The sequence below is a fragment of the Macrobrachium nipponense genome, chromosome 27 (genome assembly GCF_015104395.2).
Source record: "Macrobrachium nipponense isolate FS-2020 chromosome 27, ASM1510439v2, whole genome shotgun sequence".
Lineage (NCBI taxonomy): Eukaryota > Metazoa > Arthropoda > Malacostraca > Decapoda > Palaemonidae > Macrobrachium > Macrobrachium nipponense.
The window spans coordinates 16,691,329-16,706,343 of record NC_087216.1 but is presented as its reverse complement, the minus strand read 5'-3'; the positions used below and the strand labels follow the sequence as shown (position 1 = coordinate 16,706,343).

General features: G+C 38.9%; 1 protein-coding gene across 6 annotated transcripts in view; it reads right to left on the bottom strand.

Moving 5' to 3' along the window:
- Positions 1–2,777: 2,777 nt before the first annotated feature.
- The window catches only part of LOC135200863 (uncharacterized), a 55,970-nt gene continuing 43,732 nt past the window's right edge, over positions 2,778–15,015 (bottom strand). For 5 of the 6 annotated variants that reach the window (XM_064229571.1, XM_064229572.1, XM_064229573.1 and 2 more), the window contains 4 exons: positions 8,682–8,750; positions 6,997–7,043; positions 6,346–6,569; positions 2,778–4,719 (listed from right to left, as the gene is read on the bottom strand). In XM_064229571.1, coding sequence (XP_064085641.1) covers positions 4,671–4,719; positions 6,346–6,569; positions 6,997–7,043; positions 8,682–8,750 — 389 coding nt within the window. In that variant the 3' untranslated portion in view covers positions 2,778–4,670. Of the gene's footprint in view, positions 4,720–6,345; positions 6,570–6,996; positions 7,734–8,681; positions 8,751–15,015 lie in introns of those variants that run through there. The other variant, XR_010311385.1, reaches the window with a different exon arrangement.

The following is a 15,015-nucleotide window of genomic DNA, read 5'->3' as shown; positions in this document are numbered from 1 at the left end:
CTTTTGATCGATCGCCAGGTGTTATCACGATGGAGAGTGCTTGAATTTTGGCGGGGCAATTTCCATCCCATTCTCTCAACTCTTTTTGTCCCATTCGCTTCTCATCCTCATCTCATTTGACTTTCATGAGGTCAGCCATTTTCCGTCCTTGTCATTTTTTTTATAGGACTTATGATATGACGATGACAATGCAGCAGTCTCGACATTTTCTTACGAGAAAAAAAAAAGGGGGGGTACAGACTTGACATGTAGCCTTACATTCGTTATTTTTGTATCCATTCCTGATTATATATATATATATATATATATATATATATATATATATATATATATATATGTATGTTGTATGTATATGTATGTATATGTATGTAGTATGTATGTATGTATGTATGTATGTATGTATATGTATATAAAAATGTGTCAATATATATAATCATATAATCAACAGGCCTCTTTCATCCTAAGCAGTGAATTATCAACTGGTAATTAATAACTGCACTGAAGTGGGTCGCAAAGTGGAAAGGGCGTGGGCTAGCAACATCATACAAAAAAAAAAAAAAAAAAATAAATAATGGAGAGAACGGAGGTTTACAGCCTCTGTAGCTACCCTCTTTGCGCGCATCCGAGTGCGCACATATACAGTGCGGTCTGATGCGGTAAACCAAAAGTTGGTGGGTATAGTACTTGCTAGACATTAATAATTTTTCATGAGGTCAATCAAGTCAACTATGTTAATATGCTTAAGTAAAAAGTTAAGCAACTCATTATCACCATTAAGTCAGAGACACGACGTCCTAAATATAATCGTTGAAATAAATAAATAAAATGAGTCGTTCCTTCAGGATTTCTCACCTCACCTGTCCTGTGGCTCTTGAAGCCTCACTGCTACTGTTCCTTTGCACTTGATTTGTAACTAAGATGTGTCACGTTTCGTTTTCGCCTATGAATACTTTCTGGACAAAGTAAAGACCAAAGGACACTTCGGATATAAGATGACCTCGTTAGCTTAACGACCTGGGCTACTACCATGCAATAAGTTTGTTCCTGAAAACCTGACTGTGAAAAAATCTATCATTATCATGCTATGGCACCCAAGGCATTCAAAGACGTGTAACTTAACGTGTCTTTTCTCTCTTCATTCTAATTAGCTTCTGTCTCGGTTAAGAAAGCCAACTTTCGTTCGCAGATTCGATACCATAATATTTACCATTCCGGTCAGGAATGAATCTGGAACAATGAGATTTATTCCAGCGTCATGTTCACTTAGGCGGCGGATTGGGTAATTCTACAAAAGTACTCTCCACAGATATCGTTTATCAATCAATTTTTTTTTTTTTTTTTTGCCTGGACAATATAAAAAGGGGTGTATATAATCCAGTACAGGTGGGATAATTTTAGAAATTTACCGATAATAAGAGATACTTACAGTCTTTTGTTTATGCTGGTACGTTCATCCCTAAGGGTTAGTGCCAAACAAGGCTAGGTTAGAATAGTTCCTTGACTATTCATATTCACAACGGTCATGTCCTACATACTAGAATCATGAGGCGTTCATAGTAATATAGCTTATACATTAGCTTCGGTGTGCGAGCCTATAATGAGTTAAATTCATTATGGCATTTGGACTGACAAACTGTCTTTTATTTGTGCACTCTGCTTGTCTCATACCTAAATCTTATCAGCCTGTGTGTGAAGGCATAGAAAATATCGGCTTCTTTCATAATATGAAAGTAATTGCAATGCATAAGGGAAATCAGAACTTGTAAAATACTGGACCTCGTGAAGGAATTAGACAATACTGCAAATAGGCAAAGATACTGCCCCTGCAACCAACGCCATTGCCTATGGGCAAAGCATGTAGCAGCACATGAGCTGGCTAAGCAAGTCGTCTAGGCTTACTATTTATGAATGATTGGACCGCAATAGCCTAGGCTAGGCCACTACTACGTTAATCGACAAGATATACAAGCAAATCCAATGTCTATAACACTCGTCAGCTGCACAGAAATGAACAGCTGGATTACTGGTGTTAGCTAATAAAGGCTTTCATGCCTAGCATGGGTGTTAGGACACTTCGCCGTTTTTTTTTTAAATTTAAATCCCTTTTCTCGTAATATACCTAACTCTCTCTTTCCTACTCAAGTTAAACTCTAAGATCTACAGCATGAATGAATTTGTTCAATTCAGTTCTTATCTTTTTCTCACCACTTCGTTCCTCGTATTTCATTAAATATGACACGGTCACACGACTCGCGCCTAATCTCACAGGCGGCCGAAGGTCCCCAGGAGTATCCAACTTTTCTCCTTACTCTTTTTTTTTTCTCTCTCCTTGTTCTTTAATTATCTATATTAACTTTCCTACACAAATCACCGGCTTACGGGCTGCTGGTACGTACAAAGGCCTTGATGGCATAAGGCCAGATTACTTTAGGCTAAAATTTTCGAACTTACGAATCTGCCGTTATGGAGTCGAGCCTTCCTGAACTTTACTCCTTTGGTAATCTGGTTTAGGTCCACCCTTTCTCTACCAGGCATTCATTTCATCACGCCTGCATTTTCAAAATGCTCCGTGACAAGTTTTCTTCATGATAAAACTCAATTGCAACGCCAGAATACAAGCAATCGTGGATTCAAGCGACGATCCTTGCAAGTTGCAGCTTTCATATCCATAGGGTTCGTTCGCTATGTTCCAGTGTAAACATAAACTGCATTCTTTATCCTTTTGTTTAGTTTATACAACATTACTCATTATAATTAGGTAAAAACAAAAGACACTCTATATTTTAATTTTTTTTATTTTACAAAAACAGCATTCTAGACACTCACGACATACGCACAAACAGTTTAGATAGTAATGCAAAGTACCGGGCATGCTCTGCACACCCGCTGGTCGTTCTTTACGCATTATTGGCTCTCCGCGCCTTCTCGGTGTAGTCATAATTTACAATGTTTACCTGGTCTCGTTCTCTACGCAACGATTCTACCCACTAAGTCTAATTCTACGATACTGGCTAAGATTTCAGGCTTGACGAAATTACGTCGTCAGGTAGAGTGTGACTTTTTTGAAAATTAAGTTTCGCTGTTCTCGTTTCTAGAGAAGGGGAAGGGGGAAAATGCGTAAAGAACGGCGCACTTCTAGTTTTAAATTCTCCTTAAATTGTATGTTGTTTTTAACCATATCAGTTGTACTCGTTCCTTTTGGCTTGTCAACTCAAGCTTAATTTATTTCTTACATCAGATTTTATCAGTGCAATATATTTACAGTACAAATATAACTTTTGTTGTTTTTGACGTAGCAATAGAGGGTAATTCCATTGATTATTGATTATTATTATAAATTTGCTTAGATATTAAAAAAGTGTGGGATTAATGATTAAAAGAAAAAATGGTGGTTTTTTATTTTAAGAGACGGCAACTTTTAAGAACACAAAGTATAATGATGATCACAAAATATACATACAATAATTTCTTTCATTTAATTGGCATTCACACACCATTCACGCAGACCTTGAATACACAGAATTTACGAATCGAATGATACACATCTTCCAAGCAATGATGATTAATTTTTCTTAACTAAAAACTAGTTGGCTCTGTACACATGGAGAAGGTGTGTGATGGTGGCGCCCAGAGACCAGCTCTAGCAGCATTACAGGATCCCCGAGGAACCAAGGACTGGCCAGAAAATCTATATATAAAAATGCGTTCTCTGCTTCGTCTTGTGTTGGTTTTTAAGCATGTTTTTGTTGGAAAGGAGCTAATATAAAAAAAAAATGTCCTAGGAGAGACCTTCAGCCAGCCGAGGTCTCTCTCCCTCTCTCTCCCTAAAAATCTCTTTACAAAGCCTGTCTTTACAGAGCCTAGGATTTCCCTTGAGGAGCCATCCTCCGAGACACGGCTGCCATCCAGTGGCCGAGCCATCACCTCCGTCGGCGCTTCGAAGATGAAAACCAGTTCGTCTGAAGCTTATACTATTTATATAACTAATGAATCACAAAAGGAGGTGAACGTGTCTAGATATGTCCATGTTTATATACAAAAATGTATGATTATGAAATCGTTTATTGAAGCCGTGGCAATTCGGGGATCCTGGAGGGTTATCTATTTTATGACTTCCCACGCAAGGGTGGAAAAACCAGTGCTGAGTAGCCGCTTTTATGTACAGATTGAAATGCTGTTTCCCAGTAACGCAGGAGGCCCTGTAGTAAGCATAAATTACCTACGAAGGAGGCCGGCCCTGTAGTAAGCATATATCACCTACGCAGGAGGCCATGTAGTAAGCATAAATAACCAGAGGGAATTGAATGCTTCTTAAAAGGTACGCCTTCCAAAGGGAAGTGGCATAAGGTCACGTCCCTCTCCTGCCCAAAAAGGTATCTCCTAATCACTTAAAAGTAATTTTTGACACACCAAAATAAACAAAAAACTCCTAGAACAGAGCAACACTGAAACGAATAATAACTACTACAAAGAAACAAATGCAAAATCCCAATAATAAAGAGAGAGAGAAAGAGATAGGTTCTGAATCTTAAGTGTGACAGAGGGAATCCTTCAAGAACATTAATAACATCCTTCCTGGGTTACGAACAGCATTCCTTAGATTGACGAGGAATCACAGTCAAATATGTGGGTGGGGGTTGGACTCGGCGGTCATCAACGGGGGGGCGGCCTTAGAATTTGGGTGGGTCGGTGACGTAGGTCAGTTCATTGAGGTAGAACCTGTGAAAGGGTGAAAGGAGAGTTAACAACAGGAAAGTGTATGCAAATGCACAAGTAATGAGAGAATATGGTTTGCGAATGTAATTATAGTATATTTTGGGAGTGTTATTGTGCTTTTAATTGAGTTCGGTTGTTTATTATTTTATATTTATATATTTTTTGTGGAATTAAATATTTATTCAAAGTGAGTCTGTCTTGTGCAAGATTATTTTATATAATATTTAATAATAATAATGTATTCCTCTACCTTTGTATAATTTACTCAATAAACTAATAATAATAATAATAATAATAATAATAATAATAATAATAATAATAATAATAATAATAAAAATAAATCATACATTGAAATAATACAAACATTAGAGATTCTTGTGGAAAAGTTAATGATGCCATAAATATTCCAAAATTCAGCATTTTTTCAGAAAAAAATGCAATGAGATCATAGCAATTCTCAAATATATGAATGGTCCCTTCAATCTTTTAAAACTTGAAAAGTAATAATTTGATTTTGGTATTTTCATTGTAGCTGGGCTTTCTCAAAAATAATCCTCTAAAAAAGATGGAACGGTATCATGTGAAGAAGCGCTATTAAAGACCGTAGATTTTCTTGATACTTTTTAAGAGAAAAAGAAAATTTAAAAATGTGCACCAAAAGTAAAGTCAGCATTTATAAAGGCAAAAGACTGTTTGATCAAACTTTTTCTAAACATCAGGCTGCGTAATGAGGTCAAGTTCAAAATGACAACACTGGTCTCGATACTGTACGGGAAGCATTTTTACTAACATATTCCATTTCAAAGGCGGTTTGAACAGAGGGAGAAACTCAGAGGCTGCAAAGTATACCTGACTATTTCCTTCTAAAGGAAACCACCAGAATCTGTCATTACTTCAAAAACAAGTCTCTCATACATACTATTTGGAACAAAAACTAGTCTCTCATACATACTATTTGGAACCTTTGAACAACTTATTCCTGACTATTTCCTTCTAGAAGAAACCACCAGGATCTGTCATTACTTCAAAAACAAGTCTCTCATACATACTATTTGGAACCTTTGAATAACTTATTCCTCATTGAAAAGGAGGCAAAAATTGTGTCTATTTAGTATGAAAAATCATCCGTCCAAAAAAATTTGCAACAAAGTAGATTAAGAGGCACAGACTAGCCACAGGAGCAATAAGTTTTACCAATGGTACCCTTGGGAGTTCTCCCTGGTCCTTGATGGCTTTAGGACTTGGCATTAACAAGCTACCCCAAAACTTGAACCTAATTTCATAAAGTTACTGTAATCAACTGCTATTCATATCCTCAAACCTTAGATGCTCCAGAAGGTTTAATCTATACTTGACAGTCTTGGAACATTATTTTTCCAAGCAGCACTTTGGCTTCTGTGTATGAATTGTTCATGTCCAAAAAACTCAGCAGCTTTAGGAGTTTGATGTGCACTGGACAGTCTTGGAAGTTGTCATACTTTACCTAGGCAACTCTTCCGTAGCTGTACTCTGCAATAGCTTTAGGAGCTTACTTTAAAATAAGCATCAGACATTCCAAAGCCTCCGAGGGCTTACAGAACTTCTAACCCACCTCTTAAAACGCCAACCCTGTGCAGGACTAGCACTCACCAGTTCTGAGCAGCGGAGCAGTCGAAGTTGTACTGCCAATCGCAGATGCGGTACTCCTGGTTGAAAGCTGTGTCGTTGGCGCACATGTATGGGATGCGGCGTCCGTCTTCGTCGCACATGTGGAAGAGCTGGCAGTTGAACTCCTGGTCAGCGTAGAACCCCACAGGCCGGTTGGTGCAGTCAAAAGTGAAGGTGACGTTGGGGAACTCTTCCCACCTCTTGGACTGGAGGATGAAAGAAATGATGGGGAAGAAAGGGATAGGTTAGGCGATTTTCTTCAGGAGAGGTCCTGACTCATGGATGCACAAGATAATTCTATGATGGTGTTGCTGTTGTTTCTTTAGCTGATCTTATTTATCAATCATCTGTCATAATGCTGGGTTAGGTTAAGTGAAAGCTTTATGAGCACGGTTAATACAGAATCTGTTGGCTGTGTAGGTTTAAGTGTTGTTAAATGCACATGCATTCTGAAATACAAGCTTCAGAGATTTCATGTAACAATATATATATATATATATATATATATATATATATATATATATATATATATATATGTACACATTACATGTATATATTTATATGAGATGTAAGTTATTTATTTTCACTTTAAATTTCAACATCAGAGAAAAACAATTCTGAATAATGACTTACTCGATGCAAAGCAGGCTGGGATGGCGCCGAGTAAACGATAGTTACGGCTGCAAAAGGAAAGAGCAAAATTCATTAGACGCAGAACAAGAAGAAGTATTCAAGTATTCATCACGTAATGTTTACCTTATAAATAAGCTTATCCTAGGATCTTTTAAAAGCTGCTAATCGCATTTATGAGAAGCATTACTTTCCTAGTCATTATTATAAGAATATTTAGGCTGATACTGGTTAATCATTTTTTTACAGACTAATTCTTTTAAATTCTTTATTCATAAGCATCACCATCTGGAGTTGTTAGTAAAGAATATATATCATTGGCATGCAAGTCCGCAGAGTCAGTTGCAGTCTCGAAGGAAGGTCTTTTTAGTAAGCAAAATAAATGAATAAATAAATAAATAAAAAGTAAAGACGACTAAAAGAGAAAGAGTCGAAAGCAAAAAAAGTCATGAAGCAATAGCAGTAATCTCAAAAAAAAATCCTTATGTTTATTTTTGTTATCCTTTCTGTGGGACAAATGTCAATGGTTGTTGTTGTAGTTGTTGTAGTTGTTGTTGTGGTTGTAAAAAATGTCGGTGAGACTCCTCATCCGAGAACCGTCTCTTCCCGGTCCCTGTCTCGTACTACGTGTCCCGGTCTCGTTCTGTCCAGGGTAGTAGTGTGTTTATTTTGGCTACCGAGTCCCGTCGGTTCTCTGTTTACGGGTATGTTAGTGAGACCCAATTGCTTGTTCTCTGTACCTGTGGAAACAAACAAAGGTGAAAACAAACACAAACTTGCACAGGTGTGATAAATTAAACACACACACACACACACATGTTTAAGACATTTTCAGAGGATTCACTCATTCTCATCTTCCCTGTGGTACACACACACATATACATACATACATAACATACATACTACATACATATATATATATATATATATATATATATATATATATATATATATATATATATATATATATTGTTTGTGAGACGACTTGAATGACAATTATTGCCAGGTCAGGAAGACTGTTTTAGTTTTTATTACTTTGAGTTTAGGGCAAATTGAGCTAAACTTCTCTACGATAAAAAAGCAATATTTAACTCTCATGCTACAATGATTTAGTTGATAAATTTCCATTTGTTTTAAATACCCCAGGGCATTACTGACATACGATAGTTTTAGATTCTGAGAGGAATGTTTTGCATCATCCAAGTCATTCAAATCAAAGGGTTTTAATATTTGATCAGACTACTTTCTACTGATCTAAAGGTCATTTCTAATGGGTTTCTTCTCTGCTTAAAATTAAGAAGAAAAACAATGTTATTCAATTGGGCCACCTTCTTTAGTGCAGATGGACAAAAAGTAAGTTTTAATAATGTATCGAATCATTTGACATCAACATATCATAGTAACAACCCTTTGTATTTTTATGTGGGGTAGGGCAGGCCGGGTGTGGTGGTGGTTGGCGGGGGTGGGGGGGAGAATTTTAAATAGTCTCCTATGAGAAAAACTTCTAAGGTGATTTTCCTTGCAAACTGAAATGATATTCACAGGACGTGGATTGGCTTATTCAGGTTAGAAGACCGACGTTTAAACTTTTCTAAAAATATTCAATAAAATCTTGTTAATCTCATTTATAAGACCAGTCCAGACACAAGAATACAGTTCAATCAAATAAAAAACAAAGGCAACCTTACCAATGCAGATGCATGAGATGACTGCGAGTTGTCTCAGCATTTTGTTGAAGAGTTTGGGGATCCGAGTATCTGCAAGAGGCAAGGAAAACTATTAATTTAGTGAAATTAAGATATAATGCACATTTAAATATCACCAGTTGTAATGAATATATCTGATTCCTCTTTAACATCACAGTCAACTGCCGTTAGCGAGAAAGGGCAGGAGTTCGAATCCCGGGCGGTATAGAAGCAGCATAGGCAAGTTCCAGAAAATGAATCAAGACATCTTGAAATGTTTTCTCTGACCTGGGAACGTGACGCAAAAGTGAGACGATAAAGGGAAAAGGTGAAGGAATATACTCAAATATATACACATTATGTATATAAGTATATAAGTATATATATATATTTATATATATAGTATATATATATATATATATATATATAAAACTTTATATAGATAAATAGATGTAACAACGAATGTGAAATAAAGCGGAATTATTTATGAATATAATACATCCACATCAAAAAGCTACTCATAAAAATGACCAAACCAATGTATGAAGGATTAAAAACTCGTCTTCCATCCCTTATCCACCCATTAACTCCCCCCCCCAAACCCCCCCCCACCCCCCCCCCCCCCCCCCACAAGAAAAATGAAACAAGAAACGCGGCCCAGACAGAGATGAGAAGAATCAAATAAGTATAAAAATTCGTGATTGCGGAAGAAGGGACCAGCATCGATCCGTCGGGCTGAATGTAAACACCAGTACTTTCGCTTCGAATCATCTGACCCACAAAGCAGCCCGCGAGATAAAAGCGTAAAATGTCATGACTAAGACGTCTTGTCAATAAGGACTTTTGCGCTGCGAAAGGTTATCGGCCGACTTCTGGCGAATGCCAGGCACCCAGCGATTAGGTATAGGCTTCTCTGAGGCGCCTTCGTCCTGCACCGGCTACGAACTGCGCTACTACAGACGGAGGACGAGCACCAGTAAGCGCCCCACATCAAGAACAGGGTCTTACTTTAGACGTAGGACTCTAATACTAAATTAATCTAACGACAGACGTAGGACTCTCATAAGTATGTCCTACTACAGACAAGGGCTTCACATAAATACTACTACTACTACAGAAACAGGCACCACATCACTACGAGGGTCTTACTTTAGACGTAGGACTTCCATAGTAAATGGTCTAACCACAGACGTATGACTCACAGAAGTGTGTCCTACTGCAGACACAGGCAAAGCAAGTGGGTTCTGTTTACAGACGCAGCAGCGCCTTTATAAACAAATGGGCAAACTGCAGACGAAGGACCCTTGCAAACGAGTGGATGTTGCTTCGGACGCAAGGCCTTTATATATAAACAAGCGGGTTCTGCTTCAGACACAAGACCAGCCGGGGGGGGGGGGGGGGGGGGGGGGGGGGGGTGGGGGGGGGGGGGGGGGGGCCGCTGCTCGATGCGATATAAAGTTAGCTGATGATGCAACCGAGGTCTGGTAGAGTCTCCCTCCGCATCTTGCATTCGAATATAGGCCAAATGTACTCCTCAGAGGTAGGTACGTACGTGGCTTGGTGGATGTTTGTGTTGCGAGAAGGTTTGGCAGTGGTGAAGGGTCAGGAGAGAGAGAGAGAGAGAGAGAGAAAGAACTCTTACTTCCTCCTGTTGAGAGAAAAATGAAGCCTAGGCCAAGCAAGAAGAAAATCGGAAGAGAAAAATGAAGTTAAATGCCAAGCAAAGAAAGAGATAAATTAAAAAGTAAAAGAGATGCGAGGGAAAGGAACTCTGAGGAAAGAGATAGAACAGAGGAGGAGGAGGAGGAGGAGGATTGAGAGTAAAACGAAGAGTCAATTAGATGTAAAATTAAGAGGATTACTTACGAAGGAAAACGAGGAAATTAGAGAGAAACGAACAACGAGGAGAGGAGAGGAGGAGAGGAGGAGGAGGTCAGCCTGAACTGGACAGTAATCTCCCGCAGAAAATAGGAGAGAGGGAGAAAGGGAACCTGAAAAAGGAACTGTCAGAGAGGAGGAGGAGGAGGAGGAGGAGGAGGAGGAGAGGAGAGTGTGTAAAAGGGAGAAATAATAGGGAAGGGAATTATTATTACATTATTATTCTGCCTCGTTCAAGACATTCGGTTTTGAGGATCTGCCTTTCATCGACGTTAAAACCTCTGCCTATGACGTCACGCACGAAACCATATATGAAAAGGAGTAAGATGGTTTCCCAAGATATCACCCGAGACTACTCAGATGACATAAACAAAACAGACTTCAAAAAGCGAAGGACGTAAAGAGAGAGAGAGAGAGAGAGAGAGAGAGAGAGAGAGAGAGAGAACGTAATATTAAACGATAAGAATCGATGTCCAAATACTGAAAGTGAGAGGAGTTGTTATTGGGCGAGGAAAGGGAAGGGGTTGGGAGGTTTGAGGGAGGAAGAATGGTCAGGTGTAAGATTGGGGAGGTGGGATTGGTAGGGGTAGTGTAGGGGGTAGGGGAGGATAAGGGAGGGGGGGGGGGGCGATCTGCCGGGTGACGGTTTGATGAGTTTTACCAAGCCCGCCAGCCCTCCTCCTCAACAGCCTCCAAAGACTTCGGAGGCCAACAGCATTCGGCCTTCGCTAATTTCGCAGGTGGATCACCACCCTCTTTTACCCGTCTGGGACGCCCGAGTAAATTGTTGGATTTACCGGCCGTTTCCCTTCTTCTAATGCGTCCCATTTCAGATTCGAACGACGGTCAATTGAACGTCATCGCTGGCTTTTGTCCCCATGAGCGCTAACACTCCCGGATTCCAGTTCCCCAGTGTGGGAAGAGACGGGAGCAAAAATCAGAAACAGTAGCGGAGAGGTGAGGCTACCTGTGCAAGTGATAGTACAAGCTCATTGTCATACGCCGGGGAGTTTTTCCATCGGATTCGCCAGTACATTTTTAGCTGGAAATTGAGGGTCTTACTCGGGGTTTGGCAGTGGGTTAGTAAGGGCCTGCAGTCGACCCCAATCTTGAGGGCAGGTATAAGGCCTTCATCTGATGGGCCAACCTCTGGAAGTCCTTCATGAAAAAAAAAAACCGGTTGCTAATATATCGCAGGTAACGGACGAACAAACTGCTTTCCAAAACGTATTTTTTATGGGAAATGAAACCGATAAAGAGCCAGTTTTACTAGGAAAAAAAAGGATAAAAAAAACTTTGCTCCCCAGAAACGGTTGATTGCATTAATCAGCAGAGTTAAATGACCCAGACATGACACGAAATCAAACACGGTGGGTACTAGAAAAAAAAAGGGTTAGAAAAATTGGACCTGGGCGAAGGTAGTGACGTAAGCTATATTTTCCTCTACTTTTTATGGGGGGGGAGGGAGCAGGTTCCAGAGGGCTGAACTAGCAGTGTGTTTAGAAAATTCTTTTTCTTCAGAACATTTCCTTTTAAAAACTTTCTTCAAGATACGAATCCCCGGCAAATATTTACTATATAGCTGACTCATCTGTTCCGCCTCTCACTGGCGGATGATATATATTTCTTGGGAAGATAAAACTCGCCAGCAAACCCACTGCACGGATTATTTAACTTCCAAGGGTTGGAATTAATTTTAAGTGATATGAAGGTTTTAGAAAAGAAGATAAATGTAAATTAATTTGAAATGACTGGAGGTACTGCAAAAACAATTTAACCTCACGAATAAAAATTAGGTTTTGAGACTCAATAGAAAATGAATTTTTATCACATAATATAAAGCTTATTATAAAAATCAGTATTAATGGGAAAAGTAGATTATAGTGAAACATAATGAATCGAAAGGTAAGACCGAGCGAAGAACATCTTCTCGAATGTTCTTTCCTGTAGCTCCAGATTGTCATCGGGAGACCAAACCATAATCATACCGATGAGTCAAGGCTTCAGACGTCCCCCCCCCCCCCCCCCCCCCCACCCCCCCCCCCCCCCCACCCCCCCCCCCCCCCCTCCCCCCCCCCCACCCCCCCCCCCCCCCCCCCCCCCCCCCCCCCCCCCCCCCCCCCCCCCCCCCCCCCCCCCCCCCACAACAAAAAAACCAAAATAAATAAAATAAAAAAAAGAGACGCGCGCCCGAGAGAGAGAGAGAGAGAGAGATGGTCAGTTTGTGCCAGGCCCAAAAGACGGCCATTGACGAGAGAGAGAGAGAGAGAGAGAGAGAGAGAGAGAGAGAGAGAGAGAGAGAGAGAGAAAGATGGTCAGTTTGTGCCAGGCCCAAAAGATGGCCATAGACGAACGAGAGAGAGAGAGAGAGAGAGAGAGATGGTAAGTTTATGGAAGGTCAAAAAGATTGCCAAAGACGAGAGAGAGAGAGAGAGAGAGAGAGAGAGAGAGGAGGAGAAAGAAGAAGAAGTGAAGAAAATAAGTAAAGACTCCTGCCTTCGGGGCCCCCTGGAATAGCATCAGCCAGACCGGACTTTACCTAATCGCAAATGGCCACTTGATCCCCGAGACGGGGATAATTTACCGCAACGAAAGTGTATGTGAACGCACCGGATTCCTGTTCGACACGGCCTCGCGAAACTGATACCCGAAGAGAGACCTCGCTGGATTCCTTGGGCCTCCATTCTTAGGCCCTTAGGCGGAGCTTTTTAAAGTCTGGGATGAAAGCAAAGGAAAACAGATACAGAAAAGGATGATGATGGCCCCTGCATTGACTGGCAAGTTTCAGGTCTGGAGAATTTTGTCGATGCTCTCACTCAGCGCCTCAAATGTTGCTTTAACAGATGAAGTTCGGTTCGCATCAACGTCTGTTCTTAGGCCCAAGGCGGAACTTGAAAGCCTTGGATGAAAGCGAAGGAAAACAGATAAGGAAAAGGACGAAGGCCCTAAGAATGACAGGGTTCCAGGTCTGGAGAATTTTGTTGATATGTGGAGTCACTGACCCTCGACATTGCGACGAAAGATTATATGCACGACTGTAACATTTCAGGCAATGTTAGAATTTTCTCGCACTAAAGGTGTACACAGATATACCTGGATATTTTGCCTTTAAAAAAAATGTGAAAGGTTATAAGTTATCAATGGGCACTTTCCTATTCTGAGAATTATTGCACACAAATAAAATACTGGTTTTGAAAAAATGGTATTTTCTTTTCGTTATTATTCTTAATTTTCATAGGCAATTTTTTAATGTTTTCTTTTTTATCAGCAAATCTTGTTGCTGTGGATACCACTGGCCTTATGACAGCACAGGCTCTTGCACCTAAAATAATCTGTAATTTTGAACATATGAGTACAATTTTGTGGATCTTTGCTTTACAAATTAAAAGTTTTTTATTCTTGTCTACTAAAATATTACCAGTTTGAATGTTATTTCTGCTACTACTACTTCGACGACGACGTCTCATAATAATAATAATAATAATAATAATAATAATAATAATAATAATAATAATAATAATAATAAATCTAGTCATGTATTGCTGTATTACCTATAAATTCTAAAAGCTGAGAAACTTTCCCACCACTTTTTCCAAAGTACCTCTCTGGCTTAATCATAACAATGAGAAATAATTTTAACGAATGTCAGAAAAAAATGTTTCCTTAGGGAGTTCAATGAATTTCTAGCTCAAGAATCGTCACGAGAAACCCCAAAGAATTACGTTCACAAAGACATACTAAATTGCAAGAAGGAAAAATATAATTTTATTTTATATTTTCATTTTTTTTATTTATTTACTTATATATTTATCTATTTCCCCTGAAGGTGACGGTATGCCGAAGAGGTATAAAGGCCAAAGTATCTGCTTGAATATTATGTTTGCTCTTAATAAATTTGAAAGCTTTCTTTTTTTTTATCTGCAAGCGGATAATCGTTCTATGGTTAATTACTCTTTTTTTCTAAGAGTATTTTTTAACTTTTAACACATTGAAAATTATAGAAAGTGTGAAGGTATTGTCCTTTTCTGTAAACAGTGGGGTAGTTCTGAATTCCTCGAACATACGTACATATGCCATACATGCATATATATGTACACATACATACATACATACACACACACACATACGCACACACACACACACACACACACATATATATATATATATATATATATATATATATATAACGTATATACATGTATGTATATAAATAAAATGTAAATATCTATATATATGCGTGTAGTATACATGCAATATATGTATGTATGTATGTATGTATGTGTGTGTGTGTGAGGGGGTGTTATCCCTTTACCTTACCTACAGTCACAGTGAATATCGATCTTTATTCCTAAAGTCGGAGAAACTGTTGCTATCTATATATATATATATAATATATATATATATATATATTATATATATATATAGATATATATATATATATATATAATATATATATAAT